This window comes from Dipodomys spectabilis, unplaced genomic scaffold, assembly GCF_019054845.1.
Source record: "Dipodomys spectabilis isolate Male_0828 unplaced genomic scaffold, ASM1905484v1 ptg000119l, whole genome shotgun sequence".
In the NCBI taxonomy this organism is placed as follows: Eukaryota; Metazoa; Chordata; class Mammalia; order Rodentia; family Heteromyidae; genus Dipodomys; species Dipodomys spectabilis.
Window position 1 is genome coordinate 830,173 of NW_024870796.1, and position 18,647 is coordinate 848,819.

At 45.3% G+C, this 18,647-nt stretch overlaps 1 protein-coding gene across 1 annotated transcript in view; it reads right to left on the reverse strand.

Moving 5' to 3' along the window:
- The window catches only part of Maml1 (mastermind like transcriptional coactivator 1), a 35,760-nt gene extending 19,217 nt beyond the window's left edge, over positions 1–16,543 (reverse strand). The window contains exon 1 of the mRNA XM_042688923.1: positions 15,973–16,543. Coding sequence (XP_042544857.1) covers positions 15,973–16,293 — 321 coding nt within the window. The 5' untranslated portion in view covers positions 16,294–16,543. The remainder of the gene's footprint in view (positions 1–15,972) is intronic.
- Between the last annotated feature and the right edge of the window lie 2,104 nt (positions 16,544–18,647).

An 18,647-nucleotide genomic window follows, 5' to 3' on the forward strand; every position in this document is an offset into this window, starting at 1 on the left:
CAAAAGGACTGGGGATGTACTGTTTGCCTAGCAAGCATTTGGGGTTTTTCCCCCCCCCTTCCTTTTTTTGGTGACAGAGCTGGAGCTTAAACGCGAAGCCTCTCTCTTTTGCTCAGCTTTTTCACTCTTAGTTGACATTCTACCATTTGACGCATGCTTCTATTTCTAGTATTTTGCTGGTTAATTGGAAATGTCTCCCATATTTGTCTGCCCAAGCTGGCTTTGAACCTTGATTCACAAGACTCCTGAGCAGGCAGGAGTTTATGTGCGAATCATCTCAGGTAGATAAGCAGCTTTGGCAAAGGCCTGTGTGTGAGAGGTTCTGATATCTGCCATCATCAAGGACCCAGTGTGTTTGGAGCAGAGTATAAGAGTAGGAGCATGAAGAAATGGTCCCACATGGTAAATCGGTAGTAGGGATAGGTGGGCCTGGCTGTGTGGGCCTTGGATGATGAGAGGGGAAAACTTGCGCAGGGGTCCTCGCAGAGGAAGATAATCATTAGGAGGGGTAGGGCTAATAGGGAGATAAACCAGAAGGCAGCAATCTAGATTAAAGAAATGATGGCTCAGGCTGGGGTGGTAGCAGCTGTTTCCGGTGTGGTGAAGGTAGAGTGTTTGAGGTCTGAAGGTGGGAAAGCTATGGGATTGGCCTCAGGATATCTTAGTTGTGACCACAGAGTTGGCAGTGCAGAGTTGGCAGATGGCAACAGAGAGATAAGGCTCATCTGTATCATTGTAGAAGGTGGTGTGTGTGTGTGTGGGGGGGGAGGGGGTGAAGGATGGAACTGAGTAGAGAAATGGTTTTGCCAAGAGCAAATGGGCTTTGTGGGCCTCACACAGCATTTGACAGCAGAGAACATGCAGTCTCCATTGTGAAGCCATCCTCAGTTTCCAAACATGACAGTAGTGTGCCACTGGCTCTCCCTAGTGTCCACAGATTTTTGTGCCACATTAATATCCTGTCTCTGTATCTGTCTTCACTAGCTCTGAACATAGGGGTGCTTCCTCTTTCTCTTCTCTATCCAACTCCCCAAGTTAGACTTAAATAATAATTATTCAGAGCTGGGAATGTGGCTCAGTGGTAGAGTGCTTGCCTAGCATGCACGAAGTCCTGGGTTTGATTCCTCAGTACCACATACACAGAAAAAGCCAGAAGTAGCGCTGTGGTTCAAGTGGTTGGTAGAGTGCTAGCTTTGACCAAAAGCAGCTCAGGGATATTGCCTAGGCTCCGAGTTCAAGCCCCAGGACTGGGGGAAAAAAAATCATTGTTCAGTACCAACTTTGGGTTGAAACTAGTCAATTAGCCAAAGGTGAAAAAACTTCTTGGTTGGTCAGGTCTTCTGGCAAAAGCTCACACCTAATTAACGGAGGTAATTAGAAGATTAAAATAATAGACAAACATTTAAAAGCATGTTCCTAAGACAGTAAGAATTACCACTTATTAAGAACCCTTTCTGTGGTAAGCCAGACAACCCTGCATAATCTTATCTTACTATTTTACAGGAATAAAAACTACCTTGTAGCTGGGAGCCAGTAGCTCATGCCTGTAATCCTTGCTACTCAGGAGGCTGAGATCTGAGGATCGAGATTCAAAGCCAGCCTGGGCAGGAAAGTCCGTGAGACTCATCTCCAATAAAAACCGGAAGTGGTGCTATGACTTAAGCAGTAGAGGGCTAGCCTTGAGCTGAAGAGCACAAGGACAGCGCCCAAGCCCAGAGTTCAAGCCCCATGACCGATGTGGGGGGTGGGGGGGGGGTGAACTACCTTGTGCTAATAAGCACCAGTGGCTCACACCTGTAATCCTCAGGAGGCTGAAATCTGAGGATCACGGTTCAAAGCCAGCCCAGGCAGGAAAGTCTGTGAGACTCTTATCTCCAATTAGCCACCAGAAAACTGGAAATGGCACTGTGGCTCAAAGTGGTAAGAGTGCTCGCCTTGAGCTGAAGAGCTCAGTGACAGTGCCCAGGCCCAGAGTTCAAACCCCATGACCACCACCAACAGCAAAAAAACAAAAACAAACAAACAAAAACCCTCCCTTTTAGCCTAAGCCCTGAGTTCAAGACCCATGACTGAAAAGGAAAACAAAAACAAAAACAAAAAACTACCTTCTAGCATATAGAATGAACAAGAGCTGAGAGGAAGAGAATCAGAGCTAACTGTAGCTCAGAAGCAATGTCAAAGTCTGTGTAGTCTTTGTGTGCATGTGCGGTGTGAACATGGAAATAACAGCTTAACTGTTGAAGGCACAAGAAGAGAACACTTGAGGGGTGTGAGCTGCAACACTTACTTGCAGCCTCAAAGCTCCCAGGGGATAGCTCACTGCGTGCGATGCTGAAGACTGGTAATATACACAATAAGTACTCTTTTACTTTCACGTGGTTTTTTTTTTTGGGGGGGGGTGGTTTGAACTCATACCTGAACTTGCTAGGCAGTATATCTACCACTTAAGCCACGTCCTCAGTCCTTTCGTCTTCCCTATTTTTTGAATAGGGTCTCACATGTATGCCCAGGCTGGCCTGGACCATGACCCTATTTATGCTTACCAAATAACTTGGATGATAGGCATGTGCTATTGTGTCTTACATCCTTGAGATGGGTCTTGCATTTAGCCTCAGGCTTGCTTCAAACAGATAATCCTGATCTTTGTCTATGAGTAGGTAAGATCTCAGGCACAAGCCATCTGCACCCAGCCACATAATGACTCATGAAGGCTTCATGAATGGGCTTAAAAACCCAACTTAAAAAATGGATTCTAGGCTAGGAAGGTGGCTCAGTGGTAGAGTGCTTACCTAGCATGCATGAAGCCCTGCATTTGATTCCTCAGTACCACATACACAGAAAAAACTAGAAGTGCGCTGTGGCTCAAGTGATACATTGCTAGCCTTAAGCAAAAGAAGCTCAGGGATAGTGCCTAGACCCTGAGTTCAAGCCCCAGGACTGGCAAAAAAAAAAAAAAAAAAGAGAAAGGATTCTAAGCCAGGTGTTGGTGGCTCATGCCTGCAATCCCAGCTACTCAGGAGGCTGAGATCTGAGGATTGTGGTTCAAAGGTAGACCAGGCAGGAAAGTCTGTAAGACTTGGGTATCTTCAACTAACTACCAGGAAACCAGAAGTGGAGTTATGGCTCAAAGTGGTAGAGAACTAACCTTGAGCAAAATAGCTCAGGGACAGCGCCCAGGCCCTGTGTTCAAGCACCAGGACCAGCACAAAAACAAACAAAACCAAAAATGGATTCTAAACTTATTCTAATAAAAAAGTTAGGACAAGGCTGGGCCTAGTGGTGCATGCCAGTAAGCCCAGAACTTAAAAGGTTGAAGTAGGAACAAGAAAGAGTCCAAGATTGAGCTAGGTGCCAGTGACTCATGCCAGTAATTGTAGCTACTCAGGAGGCAAACATCTGAGGATTGTGGTTCAATGCCAGCCGGAGCAGAAAAGTCCATTGAGACACTCATCTCCAATTAACCACCAGAAAATCAGCTGTGACTTAAGTGGTAGAGAGCTAGCCTTGAGCCCAAAAGCTCAGGGATAGCTTCCAGGCTGAAAGTTTGCCAGGACTGGCAAAAAGAAGAATTCAAGATTGGCCTGGGCTGTATAGCAAGACCCTCGTCTCAAAACAAAAATACAGAAAGGAGCTAGAGTAGCTCATGACTGTAATTCCAGCTACACTGGAGGGTGAGATGGAACCATCTTGGTTTGAGGTCAGTCCAGGGACTCCATATCAACTCAGGTACTGCCCCTATCATCCCAGCTAGTGGAGGCTAAAATCCGGAGGACAGCATTTCCAAATAAACCAGAGGCAGAAAAGTCTGAGAGACTCCATCCCAGTGGTATCAACTGGGCATGATGGTGTACACCTGTCATCCCAGCTACACTGGGAAGCCTAAAAGAGGTAGATCATAGTCCAGGTGTGTACCTGGGCAGAAAGGAAGAGCCTACCTCAAAAACAACTAGAAAAAGAAATCATGGCTTAGCAGTGCAGCACACTTGTCTAACCAGTGCAAGGCCCCGAGTTAAAACCTCAGTGCTGCAAAAATAAAAAGTGTAGAAAGGTCAATCTCTTGAGGTGAAATATGCTGAAAAGTATAAATGGATCAGTGCACTAATGGTGAACTGAGACAAGTCTCCAAAGTGGCTGTCCTCAGCATCTTTGCAGATGTAGAGCCATGGATTAGCTCCAGACCCCACTTCAACTTCACAGATCCTCTGTAGCAGCCCTGGCAAAGGTCACTGGTGACACCCACATGGTTAAATTCAACTTCTCAGCAACCCTTCTTACCCTGAGGGCTCTTCTGACCAGAGCTGGGTAAAAGAAATCCTCAAATCAGAAACTTAAAAAAAAAAAGATTACATCTATTAGTTGTACAATGGGGGGAGGGGTCTTGTATTATGTTCATCCATGCATAGTATACCCTCTGTCAAGCTCACCCTCTCTATCACTGTCCCTATTTATCTTCCTCATTTTTTAAAATTTTTATTTATTTTTTATTGTGAAAATACTGTACAGAGGGGTTACAATTAGATGGGCAAGATAATGAGTACATTTCTTATCAAGCATTGTAGCCTCCTCCTTTGTTTCCCCTTCCCATCCCTTCCCAACCTCCCCCCCCTAGTCTGTGGGTTTTCTCTTGACTCTAGTAATTGTTGTTGTTTGCTATAAGGAAACTTTTTTTTTTTTTTGGCCAGTTCTGGGGCTTGAACTTGGGGCCTGGCCACTGCTCCTGAGCTTCTTTTGCTCAAGGCCAGTGCTCTACCACTTGAGCCACAGCACCACTTCTGGCTTCTTCTGAATAGTTTACTGGAAATAAGAGTCTCAAGGATTTTCCTGCCCAAGTTGGCTTAGAACCAAGATCCTCAGATCTCAGTCTCCTGAGTAGCTAGGATTACAGGCATGAGCCCCTGGCGCCTGCCTTGAACCTGCATTTTTATTTTTAACAAGGTCTCCAGGTGACTCACATGCATGCTGTCTAAAGAAGCACTTCTTAGAAGCCCTGCATCCCTTCTTCACCTTCTCCTGGAGATACTGTATCCTGTGGATTAACTAACTGCTTTCCTTTATTGCTAGACTACCTTCACATTATCTATCCCCAAACTACACAGTATCTAGTTTTGAACATGGAGTATAAGAACACACTAGGCATGGAAGGAGAAGGCAGTCTGTCCCAGCTGGATGGAGAATTTGGAGGAAGTGAGCAGACTATCTCTAGGTTGGGGCTGATTTTCACCTCTCTTGGAGTTTAGAAGGCCTGTTCTAGAGAAATCGTGCACAAGGTCTTTTAGAGTCTTTCTTCAGAAATGTAATTCATGAAGCTAGACACCTAGCAGGACTGAGATATGGACCAAGTACTGAGCATACAGACGAAACCTGGTCAGAGAGAGAGCACTGCTCTGTACCTTCTGTTTCTACATCACCATGGCCTACTCTAACTATAAGAAAGCTAAAGAAATGTGAAGTTGTGTGTCCTCAGAAAGCCAGAAAAGACCATCTTCAGCACTTGGTTAAGAAAAGCCAGGGGCTGGGAAGGTGGCTCAGTGGTAGAGTGCTTGCCTTGCATGCATGAGGCCCTGGGTTCGATTCCTCAGCACCACATATGCAGAAAAAGCTGCAAGTGGCACTGTGGCTCAAGTGGTAGAGCACTAGCCTTGAGCTGAAGAGCTGAGGGACAGCACCCAGGCCCAGAGCTCAGGTCCCACAACGGGCAAAAAAAAAAAAAAAAGAAAGAAAGAAAGAAAAGAAAAAGAGAAAGAAAAAGAAAAGCAGGTACCACTTGGTCTTAGGTCAAAGGATCAATCCCAGGCCATGGAAGTAGGTGTCTTGATAATGACAGTCTACCTCTTGGGTCGTACTTTTGAGTAGAACTGTCAAGTTAGGATTACTTTTTCTTCCCACTGTGGGATTCCTTCTGCATTGTGTCCTCATCCTTGATTTCGTTTTTCAAATTGATAGAATACATTTTCAAGTGTTTTCTTCGAGAAGGGATATGCAAGTTAAATTTTAAACATTTAATATCTAAAAAGACTAATATTCATTCTTGAATAGTTCATCTAAATATAAAATTGTAGGTTAATAATTTTCCTTAGAATTTTTATTTATTTACTTACTTATGTATTTATTTTTATTTTTGGGTCCGGTCATGGGCCTGAACTCTGGGCCTGAGCGCTGTCCCTCAGCTCTTCAGCTCAAGGCTAGTGCTCTACCAGTTGAGCCACAGCGCCACTTCCGGCTTTTTTCTTATGTGGTGCTGAGGAATGGAACCCAGGGCCTCATGCATGCAAGGCAAGCGCTCTACCACTGAGACACCTTCCCAGCCCAGAATTTTTTTTTTTTTTGGGGGGGGGGTCCTAGTCTTAGAGGTTCAGAGTGTTTAAAATTATTTAGTCCAGGGCTGGGAATGTGGCTTAGTGGTAGCCTAGCATGCATGAAGCCCTGGGTTCTATTCCTCAGTACCAAATCAACAGAAAAAGCCAAAAGTGGCACTGTGGCTCAAGTGGTAGAGTGCTAGCCTTGAGCAAAAGAAGCTCAGGCACAGTGCCCAATCCCTGAGTTTAAGCCCCAGGACTGGCAAAAAACAAAAAACAAAAGTTATTTAGTCCACTTAATATCAATTACATGAAAGGCTTTTCATGGTCTTTCTAGTTCTATCTTCAGCTCTGGGCACTTGAGATGACAAATTCAAAGACCTAGTCACTATCATAATCTTATGTTTTTGCTCAGTTCTTCAAAAGAAGCAGTCTTAGATATTTTTCTTTTTTTTGTCAGTCATGGAGCTTGAACTCTGGGCCTGGGTGCTGTCCCTGTGCTCTTCAGCTCAAGGCTAGTGCTCTACCGCTTAAGTCACAGCGCCACTTCTGGTTTCCTAGTGGTTTATTAGAGATAAGAGTCTCACAGACTTTCCTGCCCTGGCTGGCTTTGAACCGCGATCCTTAGATCTCAGCCTCCTGAGCAGCTAGGATTACAGGCGTGAGCCACCGGCGCCCGGCTAGAGCTCATGCTCTTATACATATCAGCATATTAAAAAACTGAAATATCCTAAATAAAGAAAACTATCTACATTTGTTTAGTCCAGTATCTCCCAAATGTTTCACTTTAGAATTTTTGTTTTCTGGCCCTAGGGATTGAAGTCAAGAGCTCAAGCTTGCTAGACAAAGCATTGTGTCACTTTTGCTTTTAATTTTCAGCTGGAATCTCATACATGTTTTGCTCATGCAGGATCTTTCTATCTCTACTTCCTGAGTAGCTGGACCCACAGGCATGAACTACCACCATACCAGACTTGTTTTCCTGATATAAATTCTCATTAAATTTTACCCAAGCTGGCCTTTAAAAGGATTCAAGATGTGTATCACCATGACAGAATTTTTAAAATAGCCAATGAAATTAGTGTTTTATGGTACCTTTTCTTTTTTTGGAGGAGTAGCTGAATAAGTCTTAACACTATCTCAATAGGTCTTTAAAGTTTTCCAAACTTCACTTAAAAGACATCCCTTTGCCAATATTCCCATAGGCTTTGCAATGACTCATTCACCATCTCTTCCCATTAGGCCGTGTAATGAATGCCTACCCTAACAGACTGCTTCAAGAGGAATTCAATGTTAACTACTTGAAATATGAACAACCAGGGGCTGGGAAGGTGGCTCAGTGGTAGAGCGCTTGCCTTGCATGCCTGAGGCCCTGGGTTCGATTCCTCAGCACCACATAAGCAAAAAAAAAAAGCCGGAAGTGGTGCTGTGGCTCAAGCGGTAGAGCGCTAGCCTTGAGCTGAAGAGCTGAGGGACAGCGCTCAGACCCAGAGTTCAGGCCCCACGACCGGACTCCAAAAAAAAAAAAAAAAAAAGAAATATGAACAACCAACTGATATATGAAAATGAAAGAAGAGTAGGCAATTTCTGGGTCGGCTTTGGATGGCTAGACTAGGGAACATACTCGGAAGAAATATAAGATTTGATTGGAGGTCAGGCATGGGTAGCTCACACCTATAATTCTAGCTATTCAGGAGGCTGAGGTCTGAGGAGATTCAAAGCCAGCCCAAGCAGGTAAGTCAGTGAGTCTCTTATCCCCAATTAACTACCAAAAACTCAGAAGCGGAGCAGTGGCTCAAGTGGTAGGTAGAGTGCTAGGCTTGAGCAAAAAGGCTCAGTGTCAGTGCCCAGGCCCTGAGTTCAAGACCCAGGACTGTCACACACACAAAAAAATTGGTTGGAAAAATGAAGCCCATTTTGAACATGTAAAAAATATAAACAGAAATGTCCACTATAATGGTCTGGATCTTACTGGACTAAAGATCTGGCAAATCTTACAGGTAAAAGATTAAGTCATGAAGAATCAATAACATGGGGCTGGGAACGTGGCTTAGTGGTAGAGTGTTTGCCTAGCATGCATGAAGCCCTGGGTTCAATTAGTACCACATAAACAGAAAAGGGCAGAAGTGGTGCTGTGGCTCAAGTGATAGAGTGCTAGCTTTAAGCAAAAGAAGCTCAGGGATAGTGTCTAGACCCTGAGTTCAAGCCCCAGGACTGGCAAAAAAAAAAAAAAAAAGTAATAATAATTGATGACATTACCCAAGGGGGGAAATATTGAGAGTGGAAAAAGTAGAAGTAATTTTCCAGGGAGCATTTATAGTTTTTTTTTTTTTAATTGTGAAAATACTGTACAGAGGGGTTACAATTAGATGGGCAAGATAATGAGTACATTTCTTATCAAGCATTGTAGCCTTCTCCTTTGTTTCCCCTTCCCTATAGTTTTTTTTTTTTGGGTCCGGCTGTGGGGCCTGAACTCTGGGTTTGAGAACTGTCCCTCAGCTCTTCAGTTCAAGGCTAGCGCTCTACCACTTGAGCCACAGTGCCACTTCCGGCTTTTTCTTTTTGCTTATGTGGTGCTGAGGAATCGAACCCAGGGCCTCAGGCATGCAAGGCAAGCGCTCTACCACTGAGCCACCTTCCCAGCCCTATAGTTTTTTTTTTTTTAATTGAATAGGTGAGTGGGGTGAGGGGATTTACAGTTACATAAGTAAGGCAATAAGTACATTTGTTTTTTTGTTTGTTTGTTTGTTTTTGGTCCAGTCCTGGGCCTGAACTCTGGGCCTGGGCACTGTCCCTCAGCTCAAGGCTAGCGCTCTACCACTTGAGCCACAGTGCCACTTCCAGCTTTTTTCTTTTTGCTTATGTGGTGCTGAGGAATCGAACCCAGGGCCTCAGGCATGCAAGGCGAGCGCTCTACCACTGAGCCACCTTCCCAGCCCTGTACATTTGTTTTTAATCATAGGTACTCCATCCCTCATTATCTCCCACTTACCCCTCTCTATTCCCCTCTCCCCCCCAAATCTTTAAATATGTAAAGACCAGTGGGGTGTGGAAGTGCATGTTTATAATCTCAAAACTCAGAAAGCTGAGGTAGGAGGATTTCAAATTCAATGCCAGCAAGGACACACATACACCACCACCACCAACAACAACAAAAACTATACAAAACATTTCTCTTATATACTGGGGTTTGAACTCAAGGCTTGGAAGGCAGGCACTCTTACTTCTGAGATACACCTCCAGCCCTTTTTTGATCTTTTATGATCTCACTTCCTGCACAGGCCGGGGTCTGAGCCTCCATCTGCCTTCCAGGCTTGAGGCCCTGCACCCAGTTCTAAGTTGAGAAGGAGTCTTGCAAACTTTTCTGCGAGGGCTGATTTCCAATCTTCTGAACTGTGTGAATCACTGGCACTCAGCTCGAAGAACATTGTTTAAATTAAAACACAAGGAATCCCCTTTGACTACATTCCTGTTGTCCCAATATCAAGCTATCCAGTTCATCCGTCAACTCCTGTGACCACTGCCTGTGGGAGTTACTCAAAATCCATCTTCTCCTCTCCGACTTCCATGACTGCCAGAAATCCTAGCCTTCACATCTCTAGTGAGCTCAGATGACTAATTACAAAAGCCATGATTGCATCTACTCTTGCTCAGCTCATACCAACCCCAGACATTCTCCACATAGCATCAGAATGATCTTTAAAAACATATGTCAGGCTCTGGTGACACATGCCTGTAATCACAGCTATTCAGGAAGATCTGGGTTCAAGGTCAGACAAACAAAAGTTAATAAGAACCTATCTCAAAAACAAGCTTGGTATGGTGGCCCATGTCTGTGATCCTAGCTGTTCAGGAGGCAGAGGATACTGAGGCTAGCTTGAGCAAAAGCCAGAGATCCTATCTGCTAGGGCCTCTCTGAAAAACAACTAAAGCCAAAGGACTGAGGAATGACTCAAGTAGTAGAGTGAGGTCTGAGTTCAATCCCAGGCCAGGACCACCAAACAGACCATGTAAGTTATATCACATCAGGTTTCTGCTTCAAGTCCTGCCTGCTACTGCTTCCCACTGCACTTGGACTTGATTTGGTCCTTGTTTACCAACCTTTTTTTTTTTTTTTTTTTGCCGGTCATGGGGCCTGAACTCTGGGTCTGGGCGCTGTCCCTCAGCTCTTCAGCTCAAGGCTAGCGTTCTACTACTGGAGCCACAGCGCCACTTCCGGCTTTTTCTGTTTATGTGGTGCTGAGGAATCGAACCTAGGGCCTCATGCTTGCAAGGCATGCACTCTACCGCTGAGCTACCTTCCCAGCCCCGTTTACCAACTTTTCATTCCAGCTGCCTGCCTGCCATGCTGCTCTAGACACGATGACCTGCTTTTCGTTCTTCCTGAAAGTTCAGAAGGCTCCTGCCTTAGACTTTCTATGTTGGCAGGTTTTTTGTTTTTGTTGGTCATGGGATTTGAACTCTGGGCATGGGTGCTGTCCCTGAGCTCTTCAGCTCAAGTCTAGTCCTCTGCCACTTGAGCCACAGCACCACTTCTGGTTTTCTGGAGGTTAACTGGAGAAAAAAGTCTCACGGACGTTCCTGCCTGGGCTGGTTTTGAACCATGATCCTCAGATCCCAGCCCCCTGCGTAGCTAGGATTAACAGGTGTGAACCACCAGTGCCCAGCTATGTTAGTGGTTTTCACTGGAATGTTCTTTAATGAGACTTCTGGCTGACTGATGCAAGTCTTTCTTATAATTTTGGCCCAGAGTAAGACACAGCGTATTAAGGCAAACTGTCCAATCACTTGGTATCATATATCCATCAAGCTCTAGTTCTTGCTTAACATTTATCATAATATAATTTTTTTGGTGGCACTAGGGATGGAACCAAAGTCCTTGTACATGCTAGACAAGCATTTTATTGATGAATTGCATACTCAGCTCACTTTTTTTTTTTTAAACTTTGAAGGCAGAATCTAAATAAGTCGTAAAGATCTTCCTGCCTCTGCCTCCGGAGCAGCTGAGGCTATAGGTCTGTACCACCATATCCAACTAATTAGTGATCCTCTTTCTTCGTGACAACAGAGTTTTATTCTGTTTTGTTCACTGCTATATCCCTAGTGCCAAGGTTACAATAGGTACTCAAAGATTTTTTTGCATAAATTAATTAAGGACGTCAGAAGGAGACAAGGGAGAAAAAAAAACCCAGAAAGCTGGAAAGAAAATCAGAAGAGAGCAGAAGCTAAGAAAAGAGTCTTATAAAAGAGGAAGTCAAGAAGAATGATGACTAAGAATGATGAAACCATTGAATTTGGCAATTCCATCCTTGATGTCCTCTAAGGGGCAATTATAGAAGAGTAGAAGATGTGAAAGAGAGATTATGGGATAATAGGTAAATGAGAAGCTCAGGTAGAAAGGACAAAAGGAAAACTGTAATACTATTTTTTTTTTGCAGTCATAGGACTTGAACTCAGGGCCTGAGCACTATCCCTGAGCTTCTTTTGCTCAAGGCTAGCACTCTACCACTTGAGCCACAAGCCACTTCCAGCTTTTTTCTGTGGCACTGAGGAATCGAACCCAGGGCTTTAATAAATGTTAGGAAAGCACTCTACCTCTAAGCTACATTCCTAGCCCTGGAAAACTATTCTGCAGGAGAAAACAAAAGAAAACACAGTTTATTCGTTTCACTTATGTGATGTACACACGTTTCTTAACTCTTACACGGTACACACTAGTGTAATTGGGATAGAGCTAAGAAGTATAAGTCTTCATGTAACACAGAGGAAAAACAAAGTAGAGAAGGAAGAGGAAGGGAAAGAAGAGGGAAGAACAATATAAATGTTAAGGCAAATGGAGCACAATAGTGGCTCATGCCTGTAATCCAAGCTGCTCAGGAGGCTGCTATCTGAGGATCAAAGTTTGGAAGCCAGCCCAGGCAGGAAAGTCCATGAGACTCTTATCTCTAATTAGCCACCAAAAAGCTGGAAGTAGAGGCATGGCTCAAGTAGTAGAATGCCAGCCTTGAGTGGAAAAAGTTAAGTGAAACTCCAAGGCCCTGAATTCAAGCCCTAGAACACATCTGAGTGTGCGTGTGTGTGTGCACACACCAAGTTTAAAGAAAATTACATATAACCTAAAATAAAACAGGGAGAGCAGAATCATGGAAGCTTGTCAAATTTGTCAACTGTTATACCACTTAGGAATAAGTTTCTCTGGCTCAACGCAAAAGTCTAACAATGGTTGATAAAGATAATGTCCAAGCTATTTGAAAAGAATATCTTCATTTTAAGAACTGAATATGTGCCGGATGCTGGTGGCTCATGTCTGTACTCTTCCCTGCTCAGCACTCTATCACTAAGCCACATGCCACATTCCCAGCCCTACCAAGACACTATCTCCAAAAAGCTACTCCAAAATAAAGCCAGAAAGTTGAGCTGTGGCTCAAGCAGTAGAATGCTAGCCTTGGGCAAAAGAAACTCACAGGGCTTAGTGGCTTAGAGTACTTGCCTAGCATGCAGGAAGCCCTGGGTTCGATTCCACAGTACCACATAAACAGAAAAAGCCAGAAGTGATGCTGTGGCTCAAGTGGTAGAGCACTAGCCTTGAGCACAGAGAGACTAAGGGACAGTGCCCAGGCCCTGAGTTCAAGCCCCAGGTCTGGCAAAAATAAAAATAAAAACAAAAACAACACAGCCTGGGCAGGAAAGTTGAGACTCTTATCTCCAATAAACTACTCAGAAAAGGCCAAGGCTGGGAATGTGGCTTACCAATAGAGTGCTTGCCTAGCATACATGAAGCCCTGGATTAGATTCCTCAGTACCACATAAGCAGAAAAAGCCAGAAGTGGCACTGAGGCTCAAGTGGTAGAGTGCTGGCCTTGAGCTGAAGAGCTGAGGGACAGCACCCAGGCCCAGAGTTCAGGCCCCATGACTGGCAAAAAAAAAAAAATAAAAAGCCAGAAGTGGCGCTATGGCTCAAGTGGTAGTGCACTAGCTTTGAGCAGAGGCCCAGGGACAGTGAACAGGCCCTGAGTTCAAGCCACAGGACTGGCCAAAAAATAAAGTTTGCTGATTAGGGAACTCTAGCTATGCAACCACTGCCTAAGAGAACTGTAGCACACTTGAAAACAGAATTGTCAAAAGTAAAAATACTGGAGATGCCTTCTTTCGATCCCTCTATGCAAAGTTCTATTCTCCAAGTCAAAATCCTACTCAGCCAAGGACTTTCTCCCACTCTAAGAAGTCACTAAAATGGAAAACAGCACTGTTTTCTTAGTGATAGCTATTTTCTGAACCCTATTCCCAAGCTCAGCTAGAATCATTTGGAGCTTGAGTGAAAAGGATCCCTCCTCCCAGAAAAGACAGTATTAATCACTATCAAGTTGAAATTCATGCGACCCCTCTGGTTACAATTCAACGTGATATTAACTCAGCATGGCACATTATGATCAAGTTAGCAAGTTCTAACATACTTAGAATTAATTTATCTTCAAAAATTGAATGTGCACCTGATTTCTCTCTAGAGATTCAAAACATCAACCAAAAAAATCCTACAGGTTCTAAATTCTTAGTCTATTTTTAAAAAAGAAATTAGTGGAGTGCTGGTGGCTCTTGTCTGTAATCCTAGATTCTCAGAGACTGAGATCTGATAATTGCTGTTTGAAGGCAGCCTCCAGCCCAGGCAGGAAAGTTCATGACACTCTTATTTCCAATTAACCACTAAAAAGCCAAAAGTGGAGCTGTGGACCAAGTGCTAGCCTTGAGCATGAAAACTCAGGGACAGTGCTCGGGCCCTGAGTTCAAGCCCCAGAACTGGCACAAAAACAAACAAAAAGTACTAGTAATGGTAGCTTCTGCAGTTAAGTAATTTTGGATAGATTACTGGGTTAAGCACCAGCAAGGTTGATATTAATCACTCACACCAAGCACTGAGGGCCTAAGGCAAGACCTCTCTGCCTCCAAGAGCTTGGTAAGATGCAATGTAACTGAAATGATATATGCTTATGTACAACCAATAAACAGCATGGGCAATATGTGTCATAACTATTTTGACATAGGAGATTCTGATTTTTTTTCTCAGAAATTATGTGCAAAGCAGAGGAGATGAGCTAGTATGGATGGGATGGCAAGATTCAGAAAGATGTTGAGAAAGAACTTGCAGGTGGTCCTCAGCTTGTTAAGTAATTTCTTATCTATACTCATTTCTTTTGGACAATACAGGAATCCTTCTAAGAAGCCTAATATTACCCCCACTAACAGGCAGGAAAAGAGGTGACAAGACTAGCCCAAGAAAATATGAAGATGAGGGGTCTGGGAAGGTGGCTCAGTGGTAGAGAGCTTGCCTTGCATGCCTGAGGCCCTGGGTTCGATTCCTCAGCACCACATAAACAAAAAGAAAAAAGCCGGAAGTGGCACTGTGGCTCAAGTGGTAGAGAACTAGCCTTGAGCTGAAGAGCTGAGGGACAGCGCCCAGGCCCAGAGTTCAGGCCCTACGACCAGACCCCCCCCCCCAAAAAAAAAAAATGAAGATGAGAAGACATGACAAGTTTATACAAAAAGCAATAAAACTGGGTTTGAGCCCCAGTACTCTGTGCTCAAGTCCAGCAGCTGACGCCAGCATGAGAAAGATGAGAACAATTCAATCAGAGTAGCAGATCTTTGGGGGGCATGGAAAGATAGGTCAGGTCAGACTGGTCCCAAAATCAAGCCAAAGAGATTAAACTTCATTCCTTTAAGTGATAAATGGCTCTACCATTTGGAAAGCCTACGGTCTAGAGGGAAGGACTTCCCTAACAGCCAAAGGTAAGAGACAATAAAGGCATGGATTGCAAATACACTGAACAAATTAAAGTAATAACATTTTCTCTGAAACTTTACCAAGAATGCTGGACTCAGAAAACATCACCTCCTCCCCGCTCATACTCAAAATCTGTCTCCCTTTATAATCAGGCTTAAGAAAGAACAACTTCTAAGCAACCAGTAATATCTACTAAAAACCACTAAAACGTACCAACGACTATCTAAAATCATCAGAGATTTTTTAACCAGGCCTCTTAAGTTAACATTGGAATCATCGACAATAATACCGCAGCAATCTCAAATTCACAAATTTCAAACAAGGAATAACTGTGTAACTCCAGAGAGCAGCCCTGTGGGTTTTACCAAGGTTTTCAAAGACTTTGATTTTCTACTCAAGCAGTTTGATATTGTCCATTGAAGGCCGACTTATTTTCATGTTACAGCCCGGACTCCACTTACAGCACAAGACTTAGCAAAGAGCGAGGATCCAATCAACATCTGCAGAATAAATGAGGTCAGGCCTACGGGGCAAGAACTCTTTACTCCACAGGCGAAAGGGACTCTGCTTAATCCCCAAATAAACGTTCTTAACATTTCAGGACGAAGTCTAGAAGGAAATCCTCCGGCCTCCTGGCCTTCCCAGTCCCGGGCCTCATGCAAAGTCCTCCTGAGTCCTGCTTCCCCCCCCCCCCCCCCAGGAAGGCCACAGTGCCATTTCCCGAGGATGACAACCGCTTCAGCACCCTGCCAGATTAGCTCTCCCTCCCGCACCCTCCGACCCGGAGCCCGACCCAAGAGTTGGGAACGCGCGGGGAAGTTTGCCAGAGGCCCGCACCGCATCCGGGAGCGATTCTGGGAGCAGAGGCAGCGGCGATAAAGTGCCTTCCCTACTCACCGCGACCGGGCGGCCGTGCTCGGGGCCGTCGGCTGCGTCGAGCCGCGGGGCCGGGGCGGGCGCCGGGGCCGGGGCCGGGGCGGCGGCGGGCGGCTGCCGGTGCTTGCCGGCGCGCTTCGCCTTGGCCTGGATGCAGCGCTGGTGCAGGGCGAAGGTGTGCTGGCGCTCGAGCTCCAGGCGTTCGGGCGACACGGCCTCGTAGCGGGCCTCACAGGTGCTGTGGTGGCGCCGGCACAGCTCGATGCGCCGGCGGAGGCGCTCCATGACCGCGCTGTGCCGCGGCAGCGCGAACTCCGCCATGGGGCAGGTGGGCAGCACCATGGGCCGCGGGGCTGCACGGGCCGGGCCCGGGCCTCTCCGGGCCGGCTGGCACTGTGGGCTCCGCTTCCCCCGGCGGTCTCGGTCCGCCTCACGGCCGCGCCATGCTCCCGCGGGCTGCGGAGCAGGCTGGCACGCGGCGGCCTATCTTGCCCCCGCTCCGCTCTGCCCGACTTCGGGCGGGCGCTCACTGCCCACCTCAGGCCTCGGCCTGTCGCCTCCGTCTCGGCCCCATTGTTTTCCGTGCCGCCGCCGCCGCCATCTTAAAATTGTTTTCAGGGCTCTCGGAAGAGGGCGGGGCCTGCGCCGACGAGCTCCTGCGTTACGGAAAACGGACAAGGGCCGCGACCAATCAGACAAGGAAGAGGCCGCCACCCGCGGGCGTGGGCACGAGCACGTAAGGGGAAGGCTTGGGCTCCTGAGCGGTATTTAAAAGGAACTCTCAAGCGAGGGGCGAAGGGAAGCCCCGGGGCGGGCCTCCGCCTCGCGGACCGAGCGGTGACTGACAGGAGCCTGTCCAAGAGGCGACAGAGGGCTTCTAAACGCCGCCCCCTGAAGGCAGGCCCTTCCGGGTCCCCGAGGAATGCGGGGTGAACCGACAAGCACGGTGGTAACTGGCCAGAACCAGATGCCCGCCTGGCAGGACGGGACTTCACATTTTCCATCGACTGTGTTTTGAAGTGGGCTTTAGCAAACTCAGAGCAGGCACACGGTTTTCCCAGCCGTTTCTCCTTGACCTCATTCCTTACATCCAGCCCCATAATTGGTCAGGATTGTTCACAAGTGAGCCAGAGGTTTCCTCCCGGCACCCTTGTGAATCACTGGGACCGACCATTTCCGCCTATTTTATGTTAAGTCGGAACCAGTCTCATTACCAAAAAAAGCAAGGAAAAAAACCTCGACGTGAGAGTGTGGACTGGAGTCCAGCTGCGTTACAGCGCTTCCACGGGGAGCATGACCTCCAGCTTCACTCAGCACCATCCAACCAAACGCAGAGGTCTACAGTGATGTTACTTAGTAGGCAGAGTGGCAGAGAAGGGAAACCGAACGAGTTAAATATTGTTAACTATAAGAACGAGACTACGTGGGATCCACAGCCCTAAGTGCTTAACACTTAGGTGCTTAGGAGGTTATCACTGGGAGAGGCCACCAGCATCCCAAACGTGTTATCACATTTCTAAAGACTTTCTTTTTAAAATCGGGGCGGGGGAAAAAGCCCAGAGCCAAATGCTTTTTATATAAACAGTAGAAAAATACAAAATTCTAGAGTATTAGCAACTCTAATAAAAAGGCCATTACCCCACTATAGAAACAATAAAACAAGATCTCATCGAAGGTTACCACGAAGTTCAATCAAAAGCAAGACACTTAACACAGCTTTAATGTAACACCATTCAATAATGTGACAACTTGAGAAAAGTGAAGAAAACTAGTAAGAACACTGAAGGAACAGATCTGATTGTGTGTGGGCATGTTAAAACAGGTAGATAACCAGCATGTAAATATCCAAATATAAGAAATCGCTTTTATTTTGAGGTGTTTGGTGGGGAGGTCAAACTCAAGAGTATTGAACATGTTAGGCAGGCACTCTGCCACTGAGCTACATTCCCAGCCCTGTGCTTTTTTCAAGAGCTAAATCTACTGGCCATTTATTTAGTGTCAAGACACTTTAACCAGGAAGCTAACCTTACACAAAACTAAAGAGCTGAGGTGTTTTTGTGTTCTTCCATAAAATTTTGCTAAATAAACTCAGAAAGGCAATAAACACTAATGATTCAACCCTGTCTTTTCACAGTTCAGCTGGGAAATAGACATGGAATATGTCAATAGACAATGAAGAAGGCAATGACTGGAAATGCAATGATACCCACATATTTGCTTCAAGGAGAAACCTGCAGTCATATTTTCAGTTCTTGCTAAGTAACTCTTTATTTGCACTCCATACATTTGGGAAAGTCAGCTACATAGCTAAGGTCACTATGACCACAAAACAACAATGAAAAGGATAAAGCACTGAACAGCAGCAAGAAAAATGTATCCCATCCTCAAAAGAATTTAATCAAACCAGTATTTTTTTAAAGATAAAATAAATGGATAGTCTTCATCCTTTACTTCCTCTCTAATGTCTCCCTAATATAAACACTGGAGAGTGTTTATATATTCAGTGCAAGAACAGTATCTTCGGTATTTCTGAAACCTTCTGAACAAAGAATATAATGGAAACAATGTTTCTGAATACATTTCAGTGTGGTATAATAATAAAATTACACCATAGTGATGGTGAGAAGCTCTAATAGCACCCATCTGCATTCCACATTAAAAAAAAAACCCTCCTAAAATCTTTTGAAAAAAAAAAA